Raw genomic sequence first — 22936 nt, forward strand, 5'->3', positions numbered from 1 at the left:
TCCGACTGCAATGATTAGGATTAATTGGAATGTATGTACCTGACTGTTGTGAAGTGCCTTGAGACAACATATGTTGTGAATTGGCGCCATATAAATAAAACTGAATTGAATTGAGCAGAGACAACTAATTCATATATAAAAAACTTGTTAGAAAAGGTACGTAGGAGACCTTGAGAAAAATTAGCCGGTGGATTTAAGTCGAGGTAAGAGAGTGCCTCCGTGTGATGTCCGGAGGGCAAAAAGCGCTGGAAAAGGCCACAGCTGTTGAAATTTTACATGTACATGATTCGGAGGTTGCAATGTTGATTGCAGTGTTTTCTTTTTTTTGTTTGAAATCTCTATGGTGAGCAGTGGTGATCTGTGTTCTGTAGTAATAGTAATGTGATCTTGTTAAAAAGACCAAAGTGAGTTAAGCAAACAATTAACTCGTGAGAGTAAGAGAATTGATAAATTGGGACTTTAGCAATATTATAAATTAGGTTTAAACTCCGCGGGGAAGAACATCAAGTGTGAGTAAGAGAATGTGATGAACGTATGATGGGGGAGTGGTTTATGAATGGCTTTGATCAGCGCTGATTGAGTGAAAGGCAGTGTGTCGACTGGTATTTTGTGTGTGATGCATGTAAACCGTATGAAAATGTGCATGTGTTGGCCATACTGAGTGTGTATTGCTTTCGGGGTTCCATTGTTCTGCTCAGAATGATAACTGTGAGTATCTAAATTAAATCTGTTTTCCTCTTCTCTTCGCTCTGCTTGGTGATTTCTAGATGTTTCAGTTGCACTTTTAAATCCAGGCGTTACAACTTGGACTGGTTTGATCACAAGTTTTGCCAAAGTGTTATTGGATACAAAAAAAGAAAACAAAAGAGAGAAGGAAAAGACATTTTCAGCTTAGTACGACACACACACACACACACACAGATCCAATCCCCCCCTCCCTTTTTCCTCCCTCTCTCACTTCTCTGCTTGCTTCTTTTTTTCTCTCTCTCTCTCTATCCTCCTCCTCTTTCTCCTCCCTCGCTCCTCCTTTCTCTCTCCCTCTCCTCCTATGTGTGTGGCCATTGAAGCGAGTTGCATGTGATGAGAGACTGCAACTGCATGACTTGATTTTGATTACCTTAAATGCTTTCTAAGATTCATTTGCTGTGTTAGAACATCAAATTAGCTTTTGTGGGGCGCACCAGAAGCTTTGCTTTAATTTGTTTTATGGTTCCTATGGGTTAAATGTTGAGTTATGTCCAAGTCAAATATAGATATAGCTGTGTTACTGGTTAAAATTACTGCTTGCATTTTTTGTTCACTCTTGAGGGATAGACCTAAAGAAACTTATGCACTTTGATTAGAATTAAAGCATACGTTAAATAGGGAAGGAGTTTCTGGTAGAAACTGACTGAAAGCTAGAAAAAAGGAAAAAGGCTCTCTGCAGGCTTGAGTAATGGAATTTCCGGTTGCAAGTTGTGTGTGTGTGTCTTGCTTTCCACCAGCGTATGACGAAAAGAGTGTGCTTGTGTGACACACAGCACCCACGCACGAACACGTACATATGCATACCACACAAACATACAACACACATACACGAGCGCACACACAGAAACAAAGAACAGACACACACAAATGTGGGGAGCAAAATGCATATATGATGTAAAAAGAAAAGTATGAATGTCAAATACCGGCATATGTCTGTCTAAATGTTTGTCTAAATGTCTGTCCTGTGTCTGTGTTGAATCCGTCTGTCATACATGTGGCTTTATTGTCACTAACATTTGTTTATCCAAGTTTTATTTTCCTTTGTTCTTTATTTTCGACAATTTATTCACAGAATGACCGGTTTTTAGGAACTCCTTGGGTGTGTACCTCTTCAACTTCACAAATGCGCAAGAAATTGATAGGATGTCTATAATTGAAGTGAGAATCCAGGTTTTACCTATTTTTTTCTTTTCTAGTCGAAGCTCAAATGTTTACTGCCTGATGTAGGAAGACTTTTGTGTAAATACAAAGTAAAGTGTTTCTATTTTCTTAACCATCAAAGGACAACTGGTATGTTTAAGTCTTTATGGGGTTTAACTGAATGTTTAACTGAAGAATGTTTCTGAAATTCAGCATGTGAGTATGTGGGGAGCAGAGCAGAAGGGGGGCTCCCAGTTCCCCTCCACAAGGACGGAGCTCAAAGCGGACCGGGCCCAGAGCTTCTTCTGTCTACTTTTCATTTTACTGTAGTTCATTAATGTTTTACTGATAAAACGTGTCACATATCATTTTGGTTTGTCTTCTATAAAGAATAATGAAAAATTAATCATGCAATTTATTACATATTTTGGAGAAATTTGATGGAAAGAAATTCTCTAAATGTATAGAATCAGAAATTAATCTTTATCAAGGTATATTCCTTTTTATTTTTTTATTTTTACATATTTCAAGTTCTTAGATTTAACCATAGAAAGCATCAACTTTAAAATATTCTAGTGGGTGGAACAAATTCTTGGGTCAGGTTCAAACTATTTCATTAGCCTTAATGGTGGGATAATACAATATGACAGTTTATGCTTTATCCTTGCTTAGCTAGTGTGCAAATGTGTTTTTAGTGTAATATGAGTTTTTTGTTATTTTATTTTGTTGAACAATGTAAAAGTCAGAAAGTGAGAGGTGTAACAAACCAAGAGGAAGAAATTAAAAACAGAGAATACAGCTTGATTCAATGATTAATATCAGACAGGTAAAGAGAAATGACTTGTGATTTAACAGGAATCAATTTATTGTAGGAAGAAAAAGATTTACTAGAGATTTTAGTTGGTCCATGCAAGAATGGTCATTTCTTTAGATTAAACATTGAGGGACAGAGTGATACAATGACTTTATGAAAAAAACAAAAACAAATAAGGAACAGTTAAAAAGAAATATGAATAGCAAGTTACTGGCTTATGATATGTGCTACATCGCCTTATCATTTAAAAATTACAATGGTAATGTTATGGATTTTGCTATTGGGAGAACTTTGCCAATTTTGCCAAGTACCTCAACAAAATTAATATTAGAAAGATGAAATTTTAATGAGTTTCTCCAAGTTTTACAAACAGTGGCATGATAATAATTTACAAAAATAAAGTTTTTATGCTTAAGAATAAATAAATAAACAAACAAATGAACTCATCTTGCAGCAACACTAATGCAGCCATTAAAGAATGAAAATGTTCTGTTATGGCAGAAGGGTTGAAAATATTGTGTCTGTTGTATCGAGGCAAAGTCTCATGAAGGAACCTGCCTGGTATTTTTTCCGACTGATTACTCAGTGAATTACAGCCTATTAACATGGAGAACCAAACTGAACATCCACAGCAGGGCCTGTGTGGACAATGGAACATTGGCGCAAGGCCTGCTCAGACCTCAGATGACAGAGAAGAATGCTGGGGCCGTCAAAATAAAAGGCCGAGCAAAGAAATGGTCTCCACACACGTTAACAAGGCTTTGGACAGAGCAGCACAAAGCCTCGCTGAACAGCCCAGCCAGATCAGACCAGAGGTTGTAAAGATAAAATGCAAGATGTGCTGAAAAGGTTTACTTAGATCAATGAAATGTATTTCTGTGTACAAAACATAGAAATAACCAAGTATCTCTCAATCTTTCAAAAAATAAATAAATAAAAATAAAACAATTTGGCCAAATTGGTTTATTAATCACTTGGGGACTAATAACGTATTTCTGAAATTGAATAATAATTCGTTACAACATTAAACAGCTACTGAACAAAACATTGATGGCCATCATGAGTTCTTTCCTTAGCAAAATAATTCATTGCCTTTTGAGCTCCAACTAGATGATAAATACAATTTCGCTTTATAAAGGTATATAAGATATTCAAGACGTTAAAATGGGACAAATTAAAAAGCTCAAAGTAACCAGACATCTTAAACAAATTTATATTGCACTTGAGCAAATACTGTAATGGGAATTATGAGTCTAACAAAGTCTAAAGTTGTAAAATCGCTCACGCCCCACTCACTAAGACATGTTCAAAGGGGGCCGGAGGAGAGCCTGAGAAGTTGTATATATAATGTAGACAGGTTAGGTTACTACTACGAAACACACTCGGTATTTAACAGAAATGTTTCACTGTTGATGCTTTGACCTTAAAAAGCTGAAGAACTGATATTAAAACAGTCTCTATGAGTTCAGAAGCAGATTAGCTGTTGGTTGGAAATTTAATATATATCTTTGCATTCAATTTTAAGCTATTATTTTCCTTTTAATTTGAATCCTTTATTGTTTGTTTAATTTTTTTAATTTATGGGAATCTTATTTTAATATAAAAAGAAATGTGAATTTCTGCAAAGCTTTGTTGTTAATTAATGTCTTTATTTTGTTGTTTCTGCATATAAATAGGTACATGTCCGACGTTACCATGATCTCCGTTGAAACTATCAACTATGAACTATGTGCAGCGACACAGATGAACATTATGGGACCAGAGATGTTTCATGGTGGAACAGATTCAGCCTGGTAGAAAGTGACTGAAAGCTAGAAAAAAGGAAAAAGGCTCTCTGCAGACTCGAGGGATGGAATTTCCGGTTGCAAGTTGTGTGTGTGTGTGTGTGTGTGTGTGTTTGTGCGTGTGTGTGTGTGTGCGCCTGCACACACGCCGTGTCTGGCTTTCCACCAGAGTATGACGAAAAGAGTGTGCTTGTGTGACACACAGCACCCACGCACGAACACGTACACACAAACACAGAACATACACGAGCGCACAACAGAAACAAAGAAAGGACACACAAATGTGGGGAGCAAAATACATATATGATGTAAAAAGAAAAGTATGAATGTCAAATGCCGGCATATGTCTGTCTAAATGTCTGTCCATGTGTCTGTGTATGTGTTCATAGTGTTGAATCCGTCTGTCATACATGTGGGTTTATTTGTCACAAATATTTGTTTATCCAATTTTTTTTCCTTTGTTCCTTATTTTTGACAATTTATTCACAGAAGAAAACAGGTTTTTAGGAACTCCTTGGGTTCCTCTTAGTGCTCACAAAGTCTGGACTTATGATTGAATAACTAAATAGTTTAAATTCAAGTGAGCGCAGAGTGGTCTGCAGTAACCTTGGAGTCTAAATTAACTTCAAAAAATTTGCAAGAAAATTGATAGAATGTCTATAATTGAAGTAAGAATCCAGGTTTTATGTAATTTTTTCGTTTTGTTTTCTAGTCTTAGCTTAAATTTTAACTGCCTGATGCAGGCAGACTCTTGTGTAAATACAGTAAGGTGTTTATATTTTCTTAACCATCAAAGGACAACTGGTATGTTTAAGTCTTTATGGGGTTTAACTGAATGTCTAAATGAAGAACGTTTCTAAAATGGAGGAAAGTGTTGCATGTCTGTGAAAGTCGGTATGGGATTCAGCATGTGAGTGTGGTTGGCAGGAGGAGAGAAAAAATGAAGAGCACAGCAGAAGGAGGGCTCCCAGTTCCCCTCCACAAGGACGGTTCTCAAAGGGGGCTGGGCCCAGAGTTTCGCATGTCTAGTTTTCGTGGTAATGTAGTTCATTAATGTTTTACTGATAAAATGGGTAACATATCATTTTGATTTGCCTTCTATAAAGAATAATGACGTTTAATCATGAAAATTATTACAGATCTTGTAGAAATTTGACTCATAAAACTGAAACGCTTGAGACAGTTTTGTCCGGTAACCACAGGGAGCGCGTCCCACTTTTTGTTTTTCCTGTTTCCCAGGCCTCATTAGTCCTGGGTTACCCGTGGTTGCAGACTCATAATCCCCATTTAAATTGGACAGATTTAAGAATTGAGTCTTGGTCTACTTGGTGTTTATCAACCTTTTTGCAGTCAGTCTCCTCTAGAACGTCTGTGGAGGAGGAGGAGGAGGACAGGCCACCTGATCTCACCTGGTGCCGTGTGAATACCATGACCTTAGGTCTGTTTTTAGTAAATCACGGGCCCTGTCTCTTCCTGCTCACGGCCCCTATGACTGCGCGATCGACCTCTTACCGGGTGTTCCGTTGCCCACCAGGCGGTTGTACAAGATCTCTGGACCGGAGAGGAGGCCAATGGAGAATTATGTAGCTGAGTCCCTCGCAGCCGGCATAATTCAGCTGTCCTCGTCTCCACTCGGAGCTGGTTTCTTTTTTGTTGGTAAGGAAGACGGCACCTTACGTCCCTGTATCGATTATAGGGGGTTAAACGCCATTACTGTTAAGAACAAGGAGCTGTTACCTCTGCTTTCGTCAGCCTTCGAGCCTGTTCACAGGGCTACCATTTTTACTAAACTTGACCTTAGAAATGCGTAACACTAAGTCCGGATCCGCCAGGGGGATGAGTGGAAGACGGCATTCAAGACCCCGCTGGACCACTTTGAGTATCTAGTGATGCCCTTTGGATTATGCAACGCTCCTGCAGTTTTTCAGACTCTTGTGAACGATGTATTACGGGATTTTTTGAACATATTTGTTTTTGTATATCTGGATGATATTTTGATTTATTCTAGAACTGCTGCTGAGCACCGCCGACATGTGCGCCAGGTTCATGTCTCCTGGAAAATCAGCTCATTGTCAAAGCCGAGAAGTGCGAGTTTCACCAGCCATACATCAGCTTCCTAGGTTTTGTTCTCGAGGGTGGGCATGTTCGCGCTGACCCATACAAGGTCAGGGCTGTGGAGGACTGGTCAACCCCGACCACCCGGAAACAATTACAATGTTTCCTGGTGTTCGCCAACTTTTATAGAAGGTTCATTCGGGACCACAGCCGCACTGCCAGCTCCTGACGGCCCTGACGTCCACCAAGGTCCCCTTCACCTGGACCCCTGAAGCCGAGGCTGCCTTCAGCACACTAAAGAGCAAGTTCGCCCAAGCCCCGGTTCTCATCCACCGGGATCCGGACAAGCAGTTCATGTTGGAGGTGGATATCTCGGACAGTGGGGTTGGAGCGGTGCTCTCCCAGCGACATAGCCTTGACGGTAAACTCCACCCCTGCGCCTTTTTCTCCCGCCGTTTGGCGGTAGCGGAGAGGAACTATGATGTCTGGGACAGGGAGCTGTTGGCCATCAAGCTTGCCTTGGAGGAGTGGCGGCATTGGCTGGAGGGCTCTGAGCACCCCGTGCTGGTTTGGACTGACTATAAGAACCTGTCATATTTTCAGTCTGCCAAACGTTTAAATCCCCATCAGTCATGTTGGTCACTTTTTTTTTCCCGTTTTAACCTAATAATTTCTTACAGACCCGGTACCAAGAACACAGCCTGATGCTTCATCCCGACAGTTCACCTCTGTTCACTCTGAAAGACAAGCCGCGCCCATCCTGCCACCCAGTTGTACCGTTGAGGACGTGACCTGGGAGATTGAGGAATGTGTGCGGCAGGCTCTCCTCGCTGACCCGGGTCCGGGAACTGGACCACCGAACCGCATGTTCGTCGCCACTGCAGTACGGTCCCGGCTTACTGCCTGGTTACACTCCACAGAGTGTAACCAGGCAGTACACTCGTACATCCAGTACACTCGTATATCCAGGAACCAGTCGAACCATTTCCACAATTACAAGACGTTTCTGGTGGGCCACGCTGCACCGAGATGTCAGAGAGTATGTCTCCGCCTGCTCGGCCTGCGCTCGGAATAAGACATATAACAGTCTGCCTGTGGGCCTCCTACAAACGCTCAGCATCCCCCATCAAGCCTGGTCTCACGTCGCTGTGGATTTCGTCACGGACCTGCCTACTTCTCCCGGTATGACCACCATTATGACCGTTGTGGATAGATCTTCTAAAGCATGCCATCTTGTTCCTCTCAGGAGGTTACCCTCAGACTTCCTGACTGCCAAGATCCTGGTCAAACATGTGTTCCGGCTCCATGGAATCTCTCAGGACGTGCTGTCTGATCGGGGGCCCCAATTTACCATCCGGCTCTGGAAGGAATTCTGCGCAGCTCTGAGGGCGAAGGTTTTGCTGACATCCGGTTTTCATCCACAGACCAACGGGCAGGTGGAGAGGCTCAACCAGGAACTGGAGGATTCGCTCCACTGCGTTACTTCCTCCAATCCCACCGAGTGGAGCAACTACCTGCCTTGGATCGAGTACTCACATAACTCCCACGTATCAGCAGCAACTGGTTTCACCCTTTTTGATGTCTCTCTGGGATGTCAACTGCCCTCATTCCCTTCGGATGAGAGAGAGATCACAGTGACGTCAGTGCAACAGCACATCCAGAGGAGCAGGCGCATCTGGGACGCTACGTCGAAGGCTCTTCATCGGACTGCAGCCCTGAACAAACGTTACACCCAGGTTTACTGCCTGGGTCAGTAGGTGTGGCTCTACGCGCGGGGGACGTTCCTCTCAAGTCTCTGTCCAGAAAGTTGTCTCCCAAGTTCATTGGTCCTTACACCATTGAATCTCTGGTTAATCCCGCTTCAGTTTGTCTTTGTTTGCCCACCAGTTTCCGGATTCATCCCGTTTTTCACGTTTCACAAGTTAAGCCTGTCCAGACCAGCACGCTCTGCCCTCCGGCCAAGCCCCCTCCACCTGCCCAAGACTTCCAGGGCCATCCTGCCTATTCAGTTAGCTGGATCATGGCCTCCTGTCGGCGAGGGGCATTACGGTCCGGAGGACCGCTCCTGGGTCCCTAGGTTGTTCATTCTGGACCTGACCCTCATCCAGGATTTCTGGGTTTCCCAGGCTGGTTCCTCGGGCCTGCCTGGTGGCGGCCGTTGAGGGGGAGGTGGTGTCAGAGTCTGTTTTCCACCCTGCCAGCTGCTGACCTTCTTTCACCACTAGGGCGCTGAGCTGGAGGTCCGAGAATCTGATAGGTGCACATCATTGCCTCATCAGCTGGAGGACTATTTGAGGGTCGCTCGCCAACACTTCTGCGCCTGAGTGTTTTGCCTTCTGCGGTAGTAATCACCTGGTTTACGTCTGTGATCTCGGAAGATTCAAGAAGAAGTTTTTGTCTAATTACCTGTTTCTTCATTCTAGGCCTGTCAAGCCTCGCTCCTTGCTGGAGACCACTCTAGGACCCCCTTTTCTACTGAATCTGGACTCTGAATCTCTTTTCCTGGCCTGGCTGCCCTTGCAACTCCACCAGTGTGTTCAAGCGCAACCTGTTCATCCTCCCACAGGGCCCCTTGGACCAGCTGAGCGCCCCAGCCAAACCTGCGCAGCCACACTGTTTCCAGACTCGCTCTCTCCCCCCGGCGGATCAACCTCCACCAGAACTGTGAGCTTAGACCGTAGCAGTTGTTTCCATACCTGTTTCCCTTACTCACCTCTACCGTATCCCTTTCAGTCTGATGACCGGCCCGGTTCCCATGCTCCTCGTTCTTTCCTGAGCCGAGTAAATAAATCATTGAGTTCAATGCTTCTCTGTTTGAGTGTTTCTCTGCATGTGGGTACAAGTCGGCCTTAAAAACGATGACATTAGTGATCAGACTAGGGAAACTGTGAAAATAATCAAATAAGTAACCATACAATATCAGAAACAGATTACCTGTTGGTTGGAAATTTAATATATATCTTTGCATTCAATTTTAAACTACTATTTTCATTTTAATTTGAATCCTTTGTTGCTTGTTTAATTTTTTTATTTATTTATGGGAATCTTATTTTAATATAAAAAGAAATGTGAATTTCTGCAAAGCTCTGTTGTTAATTAATTCCTTTACTTTGTTCCTTTCTGCATAAGAAATAGGTTCATGTCTGACGTTACCATGATCTTCCTTAAAACTGTCAACTATGATCTACAGGGGTTGGACAATGAAACTGAAACACCTGTCATTTTAGTGTGGGGGTTTCATGGCTAAATTGGGCCAGCCTGGTAGCCAGTCTTCACTGATTGCACATTGCACCAGTAAGAGCAGAGTGTGAAGGTTCAATTAGCAGGGTAAGAGCACAGTTTTGCTCAAACTATTGAAATGCACACAACATTATGGGTGACATACCAGAGTTCAAAAGAGGACAAATTGTTGGTTCATGTCTTGCTGGCGCATCTGTGACCAAGACAGCAAGTCTTTGTGATGTATCAAGAGCCACGGTATCCAGGATAATGTCAACATCCCACCAAGAAGGACGAACCACATCCAACAGGATTAACTGTGGACGCAAGAGGAAGCTGTCTGAAAGGGATGTTCGAGTGCTAACCCGGATTGTCTCCAAAAAACATAAAACCACGTCTCCCCAAATCACGGTGCACCTCAACTCTCCTGTTTCCACCAGAACTGTCCGTCGGGAGCTCCACAGGGTCAATATACACGGCCGGGCTGCTATAGCCAAACCTTTGGTCAATCATGCCAATGCCAAACGTCGGTTTCAATGGTGCAAGGAGCACCAATCTTGGGCTGTGGACAATGTGAAACATGTATTGTTCTCTGATGAGTCCACCTTTACTGTTTTCCCCACATCCGGGAGAGTTACGGTGTGGAGAAGCCCCAAAGAAGCGTACCGCCTAGACTGTTGCATGCCCAGAGTGAAGCATGGGGGTGGATCAGTGATGGTTTGGGCTGCCATATCATGGCATTCCCTTGGCCCAATACTTGTGCTAGATGGGCACGTCACTGCCAAGGACTACCGAACCATTCTTGAGGACCATATGCAACCAGTGGTTCAAACATTGTATCCTGAAGGCGGTGCCATGTATCAGGATGCACCAATACACACAGCAAGACTGGTGAAAGATGGTTTGATGAACACGAAAGTGAAGTTGAACATCTCCCATGGCCTGCACAATCACCAGATCTAAATATTATTGAGCCACTTTGGGGTGTTTTGGAGGAGCGAGTCAGGAAATGTATTCCTCCACCAGTATCACGTAGTGACCTGGCCACTATCCTGCAAGAAGAATAGCTTAAAATCCCTCTGACCATTGTGCAGGACTTGTATATGTCATTCCCAAGACGAATTGATGCTGTATTGGCCGCAAAAGGAGGCCCAACACCATACTAATAAATTATTGTGGTCTAAAGCCAGGTGTGCAGCAACACAGATGAATATTATGGGACCAGAGATGTTTCATGGTGGAACAGATTCAGCCTCACTATTAAGTGACACAAACAAACAAATAAACAAAATTAAATTAATTGAATTTAATTGAATTTAAACAGGCCCAGGGTTTGATTGCAAGAGTTGCATTTAAAATCTGACTAACAAATAACTAACTGTATTGCTTTAAGTTTTTTCTTTCTTTTTTCAGAAGGTGCTAATCTTTCACATTCTACCCACCTTGTTCCAATGGAAGACATTTAAATGTTATCAAATGCCTTGTTACATAGGGGAAGGTAAGATCCAGAAACAACCGTAATGTCGTTTCATGATTTATCTAATTGAAACGGTAAAGCATTCACATAGTTAGGACAACAAGTAAATGAAGGGACATTTATAAACTATTTTCAGTTGCTAAGCATACTAAATAGCAAACAAGGCATGGATCACTTGAAATATTTGCCTTATTGTGACATAGTTACCTTTACAAAAGGAAAGTATATAATAGGGTAAACACAAATTAAATTAAAACATCTTGACATCGCAAGAAAATAACCTTTAATGGAAGTAACTGAGTTTGGACATAAATATTATTCAAATTCTAGAGACCTACATAACTTACACAATATGTTTGGGATAACACAAAAATAAGTTCATTAAATATTTCTTGAGTTGCCAAATGGAAAAAGTGTTATAAAAACTTTGAATTACACATGCATGGAAAAACTAGTGAGCAGTTTACTAAGTTTCTTCAGAGAATTATACTTTTGAATATTCTTCCTTTTCTACCTTTTAAGTATTTTGCTGAATGTAAAATTGCTGAAAAACATCAGTGTTAGCAAACAGTAGTTATCCTAAGGATTAGAGGCATCAAAAAAGATGTTGAGGAAGAGAATTGTGAAACATTGAGAAACATTTCACAACTTCAGATAGTTGTTTATGATGTTAGACTGGAGGTGACTTGCTTAAATATACGGTTTTAGTGGATAAAATTCAACAGAAATTTTTTTTTCAAACGACAGAACTGGCAGTTTAGACTCTTTGGTCGAAGGAGTATTTATTTCTTTGTTTTTGTTGGATTGCTAGGGAAGGAATTTGGCTTCTTTATTGTGGTCACAAATTTAACCTTGAAATTTGATCTTCAACAGACTGTTAAAGAGTATTTTCAGATGCAAAGCGAAAATAAATTTTAGAACCCTCAACTTACAAACCACCACCTGGAACTCACTGCAAAATCAATATGATTGACATGCAACTTATTTTGAGAAATGAATGAACTGGGAAAAAGCTGAACGAATGATGATTTATGCAAAAAATCAAATGGTTAGTGATTATAAGACTTCTTCAAGGATAATGATCATAAAAAGGTGTTAGGTTAAAACAGACATCCTATCATGGTGTTAGGATCTGCCATTTTAGACTTTGATTTGGTTTTGTGTTTGTTTACTTTTCAGCTTGGTGTTTCTATTCCTTTTGGTTTAGTAGTTATGTTTATTTATTTATTCTGTTCCCTGATAATTTTGTTCCAGTTCCTTCTGATAGGTTATGTTTTGATTTGTATTTATTCTAGGCTTCATTTTCTCTGCTTTCCTCTCAGGTAGTTTTGTGTTTGTTTTCTTTTATTCAGTCAGGTGTTTCTTCTGTTTCCTCCAGTTTCTCAGTTGACTTTACTATTTATTCTCGATTCTTATGTTTCATTTGGTTATTTCTTGGTCTAGTTTCTCTTGTGTCCGATTCAACCACAGACCGTGACACATGGTACATTCTGAGAATATTGTGCAGATTGATCCCTCTAATACCAACTACAGAGAGAGACAATAAGAACTCTGAGGAATCCTGAACATTCTTGTGCTAAAAGTCATCCAACAACAACTGGAAGCAGACAGCATTTGGCTCAATTTCATGTGTTGTAGGACAGGAATCATGAAATATGTCAAGGAATTAGAACTCTAGGAATTCAGGGCTGGGAATACAAATGCACAACAAAGTTCATACGAAATTAATATAACAATAGTAATGGTGAATTATGACAGTTTTAACGTTTTTAATGTGCTACCCTAGATCCCAAGAAAACTCTGTGGGAAGTTAACCCTCTAACATATTAGCTGAGAATGTCAATGTTGAACTAATGCTTAATGTAAGTGTTATGTGATTTTACTTCAATGCTAAACTTTAGCAAATGTTTCCAAGAAACATTCTTCAGAAGGCGAGTAGGTCAGGAAATGGTTTTTGGATTAGATCCCAGAACAGAGACAGAGATGAAAGCACATAAAGAACAAGGTTTTGACTTAGGAAAGGTGCTAAGAAATAAAGCATCACCAGGAGAATATGAAACAATATTCAGAGGTGAGACTCATACAAAACAAACATCAATAGTGGATTTAATTGCATTGAATGTATTTTAAATGTCAGAAACTCGAATCAGCCGAAAATTAGAACAGGAAGAGGATGAAAGTGCTTAGAGAATTTAAAACTGGAACTTGAATAAATGTACTATCCTGCAGGACTGGATTCCAAGTCTTCGCAAGTAAGTCTTTCACAGATAAATTATTGTTTGGGATGCACAATGGCATATTATATTTACAAAATAAAATAGATTTCTTGTTTTCTTTAAACAATGAATTAAAAAAAATGTTTGTCACTGAAGGGAAGATCTTAGGAAAAAGCAATGTTCCCTTTAAGGCAAAATGTAGTTTTGACATCTGTTTCGCAAATAGAGAAAGTACAATGTGATCTGGATGTCAATAGCTATATGGTGAACTTCTTGACTGTGTTTACAGACAATTATAAATTAACTTAATCTTTGTTAGTGAAAAAGCTGCAGCGGTGTTAGACGAGGCTCTCAGACTATGCCATTTATATCATAGGAGGGAGGAATGAACTGCCTCCCTTGGAATTGGTTATCTTCTCTTTTGAGAAGTTCCAGGCGTTGGAGAGATATCACCAAACATCACATTCCTTGCAAAAAGCACAAAATTGCAGAATCTATTAAGTATTGAAACCCGAATACAGACGAATAAGGGCTAAACACTTGGCATAGAAGTTAAAACTAATCTTTTCGATAAAAGAATGTTTGGAGGAACAAACCCTTATAGAGCTAAGAGTCTTGGCACTGGATACCAGCCGTTTTAACTGAATGAGAACTGGCAATACAAGAGGAGAAAAGAAGTATCATATAATTTGAATATTAGCAGAGAAGCAGTTGTTAAATTAAGTTATCCAACAGCACAGAATATAAATAAGCAAGAAAACTCTGAATGCAAACAAAAGAAAAAACAAACTAAAATTGCCTAAAGAACTAGAGAGAGAGGAGACAGACATATGTGAAGTGAGATAGAGGTAGACTGGCTTTGGCCACCATTCTCTATCCTCCTGATTTACTTCGGCAGCCCCACAGTGACAGTTTAGTGCCAGTTGAAAACTGCAGAACTCCTTCTCCATTGAATAAACTGGGATGCATCATCTCAAACATGCATCCCTCATTTAAAAAACAGCATCTAATATCAAAAAAGAAACATTATTTAACTGAGTGAGAGGACCATTTGAAGTACCAAAGTGACAAGGCACATGTCTTATAGAGAGTAACAGGGGAAACCTGAGCTTATCTGTGAAGCGTGAATAACATTTCTAAATGTTCTTATGTATCATTCTGATCAAAGGGGGGTTAAGTCAAAAGTTTATGAGATCGATTTAAGAATAAAATAACACATGAGGTGAGGTCACACACGGTTTTATAAGATGACTAATTTCTGAATGATAATAAAATGCGCACCAGACATACTATTTTCAGGCACTGGATCAAATTGAAGACTGTTCAATAAACTGAAATAAAATAAATAAACTGAATTGAATAAAACTGAATTGAATTCAACTTATTTTGACTTACTGTACAAAACCACAGTAGTTAGCAATGTCAATCTATTTCTTTTCAGGATAATGTCTGAGAAATACATAGTTTAGAGCAATATCTAAGGTGATAAGGCAAGGTAGAATGGCATTTCATGCTTCCAGGGGAAAAGGTGATTGCTTAAACTATCCTTGCTAACTTGCTAACTATCCTTGCTAACATGAAAACCCTGAGTCAATATTATTGATTACCACTGCTAAAAGGAGCAGTTCATATCTCTCTATCAGTACAGGTGATGAGAGGGAACCAAATTGACCTACAGAACGTTGCCCTTCGTTGGTGTGGAGGCTGGACCTGGGTTCTCGTTAAGAAAGGTTTTAGAAGAATGTTCTTTCTGAAAGGAAAATGGTTTGACCTTTTATTCTATTTCTTAAGAACCTTATGTATTGTATATTTGCTGCATTACAATTATAATCTAGAAGATTTACATTGTTAAATTTGGTTTAAAAGTTTCATTTCTGCTCATAATTATTTTGTTTTCTGAGATTCCAATGTACTCGGGGCTGGAGTTTGACCACTACTGTGAAAGTCATCACACCCCTTTCAACGTCAACATCACATTGGACTATGATAAAGGAGGACGTTAAAGAAATACAGGAAAAAGGACACTAAGGAAATACAGCATCACGCTAACGATGCAACGATACCCCATTTACATATGACACTTCTGTGACAACTATGATTTGAACAAGGCCCCTGACGTCTAATGCTTGGATAACCTGTATAATTTAGTAATTAAGAGGAGATTAGTAAGGGTTTAAAAGCCATTTTTTAACAACATTTTCTCCTGTTTCTGTTTATTTAAGAAGGTAAGATGAATGTATTTGGTTTCAATTTCTCTTATCAGGCAGGTTTTATCCATAAAAGACAGATCTGTTTTGGTTATTTTGGCCTGGGTTGACCCTGAAGTTACAACAATCTCCTTTTTACACAACTTAAGTTTTGAAACTAGATACATTAGTTGTTTTCATATTCTTTTTCATATTCGGTCAAAGGATGTTTAATTAGACATGTAGTACTTTAATGTCATGGGTTAGCAAGATACTGGTCAGTATTCTCTGTCTTCTCAGAATGACACCAAACCAGAGACTGGCTGTACAAGTAACCTTAATGGGTGTTGGCCTCAGAGACCTATGGACACATGAAGACTTTATGGGACCCTGAACCAGGATAAATGCGATGGCAAAACAATAAAGTTGAAAAGAAAACACTCTTAAGAGAATACAGAATGTTCCGGGAAGACCAAGGACAGAGACTGAACTACACTGTTTTGCTGCTGAAAATTTAACTGATGTTTTTTACAATTTCCCGTTATAACGTCATGTTTGTCTTTATGTTGTTTAAAGGTTCTGAATTGTTTCAAGCTGTTTATGCACTCTGATAGAATGGGAGCATTCATTCTAGTGGTATTTAGCTCCAGAGTTTCAACATGTTCAATGTCTTCTGTTACATACATTGCGGTGAATAGGAATGATGAACCAGGACCTGATTGGCATGAAAAGTGCTTAAAATAGATGATAATGATATGTATTAGATTCAATACTGTGAAGAATTGTTCTGGTATAAGGGAAGGGTCACTCTGAGAAGCATGCAAGCTGTCTGGAAACAGATTACATTAGGGAGAAGTTCTTGGCATGAGGAATGACTGATGGACTTTTTATTGTAGAAGCAAAATTGTATCTGATGATATCCAGACTCCTGCCAGGTCACTGTGACATTAGTTCAGCAGTCCAGTTTAGATCAGAAATGAGGAGTTGACCAAAATCATGAGATTGGTACTGTGTAACTGTCACGTAGGCCAATCTGATCTTTTCCAGATGTTTGGCTGGATTTTATATTCTTGGAACTGCACTTGAGAATCAATGTTGTGAGTGCCAAAATGTGCATAAGTGAAAGGGTACATCTGATTGGTCAAAAAGTCTTACATACACAACAATGATATGACTGTTGTATATATATCGTGACTCGTGTCAGGGATTCTTTGGGATTTTGTATGAAGAGATCTGTTCTGAATAAAAGATCCCCCACGTCGGCATTGAAAGGAAACCAATTGTCTCTTTATCATTTTTTATTTAGTAAACTTTCTTCTCCCACATATGCTCCCTGGAACATAGAACAAGCACTGTTCGCATTGGTACTGAAAAGCTTTATTGCAAGACTGACAGAGCGAGCATATGCACCCGCGAACACAAAACGAGCCCTGTTCGCATCGCTATCGAAAATGTTGTGTTGCAACACTGAAAGAGCAAGAATTTGCTCCTGCAAACACAGAACGAGCAGTGTTCGCATCGCTATCGAAAAAGCTGTATTGCAAGACTGAAAGAGCAAGGATATGCTCTCGCGAACACAGAACGAGCACTTTTCACATCGCCATTGATAATGCTGTATCGCAAGAATGAAAGAGCGAGGATGTTCTCCAGCGAACATAGAATGAGCACTGATAGCATTGGTATCGAAAAAGCTGTATCGCAAGACTGAAAGAGCGAGGACATGCTCCTGCGAACACAGAACCAGCACTGTTGGCACTGGTGTCAAAAAAGTTGTATCGCAAGACTGAAAGAGCGAGGACATGCTCCCCCAAATACAGAACAAGCACTTTTCACATCGGTATTGAAAAAGCTATATCGCAACACTGAAGACATGCTTTCGTGAACACAGTTCGAGCACTGTTCGCATCGCTATCAATAGCTGTATCGCAACACTGAAAGAGCGAGAACATGCACCTGCAAACACAGAACGAGCACTCTTAGCATCGGTACTAAAAAAGCTGTTTCGCATGACTGATAGAGAAAACCCATGCTCCCATGAACACAGAACGAGCACTGTTCACATCGATATTGAAAAAGCTATATCGCAACACTGAAAGAGCAAGGTTTTGCTCCCACGAACACAGTACAAGCACCATTCATATCAGTTCGTATCGGTGAGCAAATATGATGCCGGTTGCTCAAAATCCCTAGGAGGAGTTTATTAAAGTTCGAGGTGAGTAAAAGTAAAAAATGGCCAAAAATTAGCCTTTGATCCAAAATGGCCGACTTCCTGTGCGTTTTAGGGCATACTCCCAAGATACTTTTTTTCTTGGTTTGAGTAGTTCTACCAGTGCATTAAATTTCAGATCTTTCAGTTCAGCCTATCTCAAGTTTGGGGGCGTGGCTAAGATGTTTGTCTACGCCCACTGACGACGACATTAAGGTACAAAACTTTCACATGGCGAACAATTTTTGGTAAAATCATGTGCGTCTAGGGGCTTGGCAAAGTCCCCAAATAGCCCCTCAAATACGCAACGGCAAACAGAAAGAAAGAATAAAGAATAAGAAACACTACAATTACAATAGGCCCTTGCAGGCTTCCTGGCCTAATTAAAGCTGGAAGGAGCATTGTAGGCCCTCGCAGCTCAACGCATACATGTAAGATCAAAAATTTCACGCTGGGGACACTTGTGGGTAAAATCGTGTGCATCTAGGGGCATGGAAAAGCCCCCAAATTTCCCGGCAAAGACGCAACAGTATGAAGAGAAGAAAAAAGAATAAGAAACACAACGATTACAATAGGCCCTTGCAGACCTTCCTTGGCGGGCCTAATAATAAGAAACACTACGATTACAATAGACTGTGCAGGCTTGCTGCACGGGCCAAATGAGAAATCTTACAATTACAATAGGCCCTTGCAGGCCTTCCTGCATGGATGATTACGATAGACCCTTGCAGGCTTCTTGCAGGCTTCCTGCTCGGGCCTAATGAAAGAACGAAGCAAAAATAATAGGGTTCACTGCTCCACTGGGAGCAGGCTAACAGCTATGTCTTGCATGGCCTTCGCTCGCTCTTGCGGGCTTAGAACCCTAATAACACAGATAGTTATGCCAGAGGGCTGTGCCTGGGATTTCAAGATGTGGTTTGGCCAACAGCTGAACGCAGTTCCTCTTGTGCATATTCCATGCGGACATGCTGCAGATCTAGCTGGAAGCTTACAGAGAGGGTTCCTGGTGTTTTTTATGACGGCCAGGCCATTTAACTTTACTTGAAACTCAGATGAAAGTCTCTCATCATGACCCTGATGATGCTCATCAGTAACCCTAGACCTCATATCTCTCTGGGTGAATAAGTGATTAGTGCTAGCTTACAATTAGCCCATTCTGAGCCAGCTCTCAGCACAACACCTACTTCTGAGGTGAGTCGGCCAGACACCTCTGCTTCAGCCCCCACGGAGGGTCGGTTCGACACTTCTACCTCCTCTTCTCAACACCTCAGCCATAGGCCCAGCTGGAGAACAGCTCGACGCCCCGGCTTCAGTCTCCTCCTCGACCGGACATAAGCCATAAGCTCTTCTCCTCACTAAAGGTCTTCGCTGCAGTTACTCTTGGTTCCGCTACAGATCTTCAGGGCTCCGCCACAGATCTCCAGGGCTTTGCTGTGGATCTCCAGGGCTCCACCGCAGATCTTAGATACAGGATGTAAATAAATTAAATTAAATTGTAAGACAGACCTCTGCAAGAGATCCTTTCATCCAACAGCCATTCCCATCCACAATGACTCTTTAAAGAAAGTTTAAAATGAGATACAACCACACGTAACTTCACTTTTGGGATTAGAAGAGTTATTTTGAATTAACTGAATCAAAATCTGAAAATAAATTTAAGTTTGTAAAGTAAAAAAAATCAAGGAACGTGTCTACTACTGTTCTTAAATGGCCTAAGACCTGTCTCTATAACACCAGCTCTGATCAATGTATAGATGTCTTTGCACATTTATGGTTTGTCTCACTTCATTCAAGCACTATCTGAGGTTATGTAGGCTAACTTGCAATGATGTAATCTGAACGGCAACAAACTTTAATACATACTTTTACAACAAATTAAACAGAAAAAATTACAAACTTGCTTTTTAGCAAAGAAGATTTTAAAGAAGTTGATAACAGAACCAGACCTTCAGAGTGTGTAGCCTATTCTTCACAGCTTGAGCAAGACAAACAAGGATTTTTTGACAAGTTTAGTACATAAAGCACATATGGTCTTGAGCAAATTGAAAGTTGGAGGAGTTTCCTGTTTCTTTGAGGCACCACTGATATTAAAGTAACCTTGCTGAAAGAGAGTCTTTAGCTGCTGTTTTGTTCTCTCCGGGTACTCCGGCACCTTTAAGGTACACAGCCACTAACCTTTGTTTCAGCAAGTGATCATACATCTCTGTTAACATTCTCATAGGGGTAGAGAATCTTAGATATTTGCACAGTGCTTTTCACTGTTTATCTGTTATTCTGTTATTATTATTATTATTATTATTGAAGCCTGAAATCCTACTCAGATGAATTTGTTATGATTCAGTGATTTCCTCTCTATTGAGCAATCTGGCTCAATAAAATGTGATGCATCTGGAGAGGGTGGAGTATTTTGTAAAGCATCTATTAGTTTTTTGGCTGATCAGTATACATGTGCACCAATACATCAGTAATGGTGTCTTGCTTATTGCCCACTTGCTTATGGAGCTAAATTGGGGCCATAAAGTTTGTCCAAAAACAAATTTTTTTGAAACTGAAAAAAAAGGATTTGAAACTGACAAGAAATGTTTAAAACTACTGTTCAGATTCAAGTTTTTTTTTTTGTTTCAGATTTTTTTTTTTCAGTTTAAGATTTTTTTTCAGTTTCAAACTGCTGCCCCCTCGGTGTGGGGGTGGGACTTATTAAGACATGGGGTGTGGAATGATGACTGACAGCTTATGGCAGGCCATTTTAACATTTATTCAAAGCGCACTCCTCTCTGTTGTTCCATTTGTAGATCACTAAAATAGGATTATTCCTAGTCATAATTATATTCCTTCTGCTCACTAAAAATGGTATGTTATTTTATCTACCCAAATGCCGGGTTATGAAATGTTTAACCCATGTAGAGCTATTTTTTATGGGAGTTGGGTTATTTTTGTGCAACCCAAGTGATGGGTCAAAATCTTTTTCAAAAACCATCAACCCAACATGCATCGGTTGACTGACCACCTGGGTTGCTTGTGCTTCGAATGTCATGACGTGTACAGACATGCTCCACCAAGAATACACCATTCCCAGACTCAATGCTCAATCAACAATGAGCTCACACATAAGGAGAACCTGACTGATCATCGAAGCGAGGCAAATCATCAATAAAAGGTTTATGCACAGTACATACAGTGTTTGTGTTGTGTTACATATCAAACTAGTATCTCTCTATTGTCGAGGCGAGTTGGTCGGTTTGGCTAACTACACAGCTAGCCATTTAGCCTTTATCATGGAAGCACACACAGATAATGAAACTAGTTCATAATGCACGTTCGCTCAATGTTGTATTAATTTTGAGTTTCACAGCTGGTTCGCTAGCCTGCAGGCTAAGTTACCAGCTAGTTAGTTTGCTAATGTTGGAAACATTTAAAATACTTAATAGGGTCTGAATTGTTATGCTCAAGTTATGTTTAATAATGTGTAAAATAAAATGTATCGTGTGACTTGGTGGCCAGGCTGGCAGGCCTTCTGTGTGTGTTTAACTTAGATATAATTTGCCTGGCTAACAGTCAGGCTTCTGTGTTATATATCAGTCAGTCCAACTGACATACAGCTCAACTGACATTTGATATGAATGTATGTTTTTCTACCCGGCAACAATGAAGATACTTCAGACAGGCCAACTGACACTTGATAGAATGTGTGTTTTGTTTTGCATGTACATGCCTGGCTTTTCAATAAAAACTGCTGAAGCTGGGGAGAAAGGCAGAAGCGTTCGTGGTGAGCAGCAACGGGGCTGCAGCGTTTCTCCTGGCCGGCCAGAATAACTTGACTGCGCAGTCTTTTTAGTTTCTTTTATTATTTAGTTTTACTAAAACAGTATAGCAGGACTTAGCTTTACCAAAACAAACGAGCACGCAGGAGTTCTAGGTAACAAACTCCAACACTAGCTAGTATGTGTAGGAACATAATAATTTTGTAATGCATCTTATCCAAGCTTTTAATCAAATTTTTTTAAGTCCACTTCAAGTTCGTGTGTCTGGAGCTTGGGAGAAGCCGTGCACATCGCCTCTGATAAATTGCAGCCGAGCTTTTCATGTAGCTATTTGCGAACAGCAAACTACTTTCTAAACTAAAGAAAGACAAAGGTAACGGGTTAAATTGTTTAGCAATGCTATATTTTCCTTCAAATCGCGCCCTTTTTGTTCTCCCCTATGTGTGTGTGGTGTGCGCTGTTGTGTTGATCAAAGGAGCAGAGGAAGACAGCTACGTGAAGCTGGAGGATCTACAGAGGATGAAGTGTGAGGCTATTAAGAGAACACATCTGTGTGAACAGAGCAAAAATGAGTCAGGAGGTACATCTTATACTTGCAGAACCTCCTCCTCCTCTTTGTTCCACCCTGTCTGTCCTACATTAGAGCAGCAGAGTGAATAATCCACCTTGGGATGAGACATACTCACTCTCACTCTTCAACGTTTTCCTTTACAGCAATTTATGGATTATCAACACATTATTGTGCTGTGGACATGCACCCTCTGGCCAGGTGAGAGAGCGTTCAACACATGATATAAAAAACTGAGTCCATAACAAACAGGTGCTGTTGACTTTAAGGGCATGTAACATTGTAACATTTGAGGCATTTACTTGAAATCCATTCTAAGCAACTAGTTACATAAAGGAGACAGTGATTTAAGACATTTAGAAAGTGTGCTGAGCTTCATTTCATTTTCTAGATAATCTGCCCAAAGCATTCAGCATATTAAATTACTAAAAACCACATCTCACATTTTTTGAATCCCGTGAAAACTAAAGCAAAAACAAAAGTGATTAAAATCCAAGAATATTAGTACTTTCTCTCTGATAGTTAGTCCTCTAAAGCAGGCAGCACAGAGAGGATGTTTTTTATTTATTTAACCAGTGCATTTAATACTGTTCAACAAGATATATTAGAAAACACAGGTGGAGGTCTCAACAATCTTCTGATCTGACAAACAGACAGTTTGTGAGACTGAAGGGGGATGTGTCTAACAAAAAAACAGGTCTCAAAGTGAGTGACAGTTTTTTTTTTTTGTCTTTAGCTGCTGTTTTGTTCTCTCCGGGTACTC

The 22936-nt window shown here is 40.4% G+C and overlaps 1 protein-coding gene across 2 annotated transcripts in view; it reads left to right on the forward strand.

The window, feature by feature from the left end:
• Positions 1–22292: 22292 nt before the first annotated feature.
• Positions 22293–22936, forward strand: part of LOC124879046 (integrin alpha-11-like) — a 146481-nt gene continuing 145837 nt past the window's right edge. For both annotated transcript variants that reach the window (XM_047383316.1, XM_047383324.1), the window contains exon 1: positions 22293–22374. In XM_047383316.1, coding sequence (XP_047239272.1) covers positions 22326–22374 — 49 coding nt within the window. In that variant the 5' untranslated portion in view covers positions 22293–22325. The remainder of the gene's footprint in view (positions 22375–22936) is intronic.

Source organism: Girardinichthys multiradiatus, chromosome 2 (assembly GCF_021462225.1).
Source record: "Girardinichthys multiradiatus isolate DD_20200921_A chromosome 2, DD_fGirMul_XY1, whole genome shotgun sequence".
Classification (NCBI taxonomy): Eukaryota; Metazoa; Chordata; class Actinopteri; order Cyprinodontiformes; family Goodeidae; genus Girardinichthys; species Girardinichthys multiradiatus.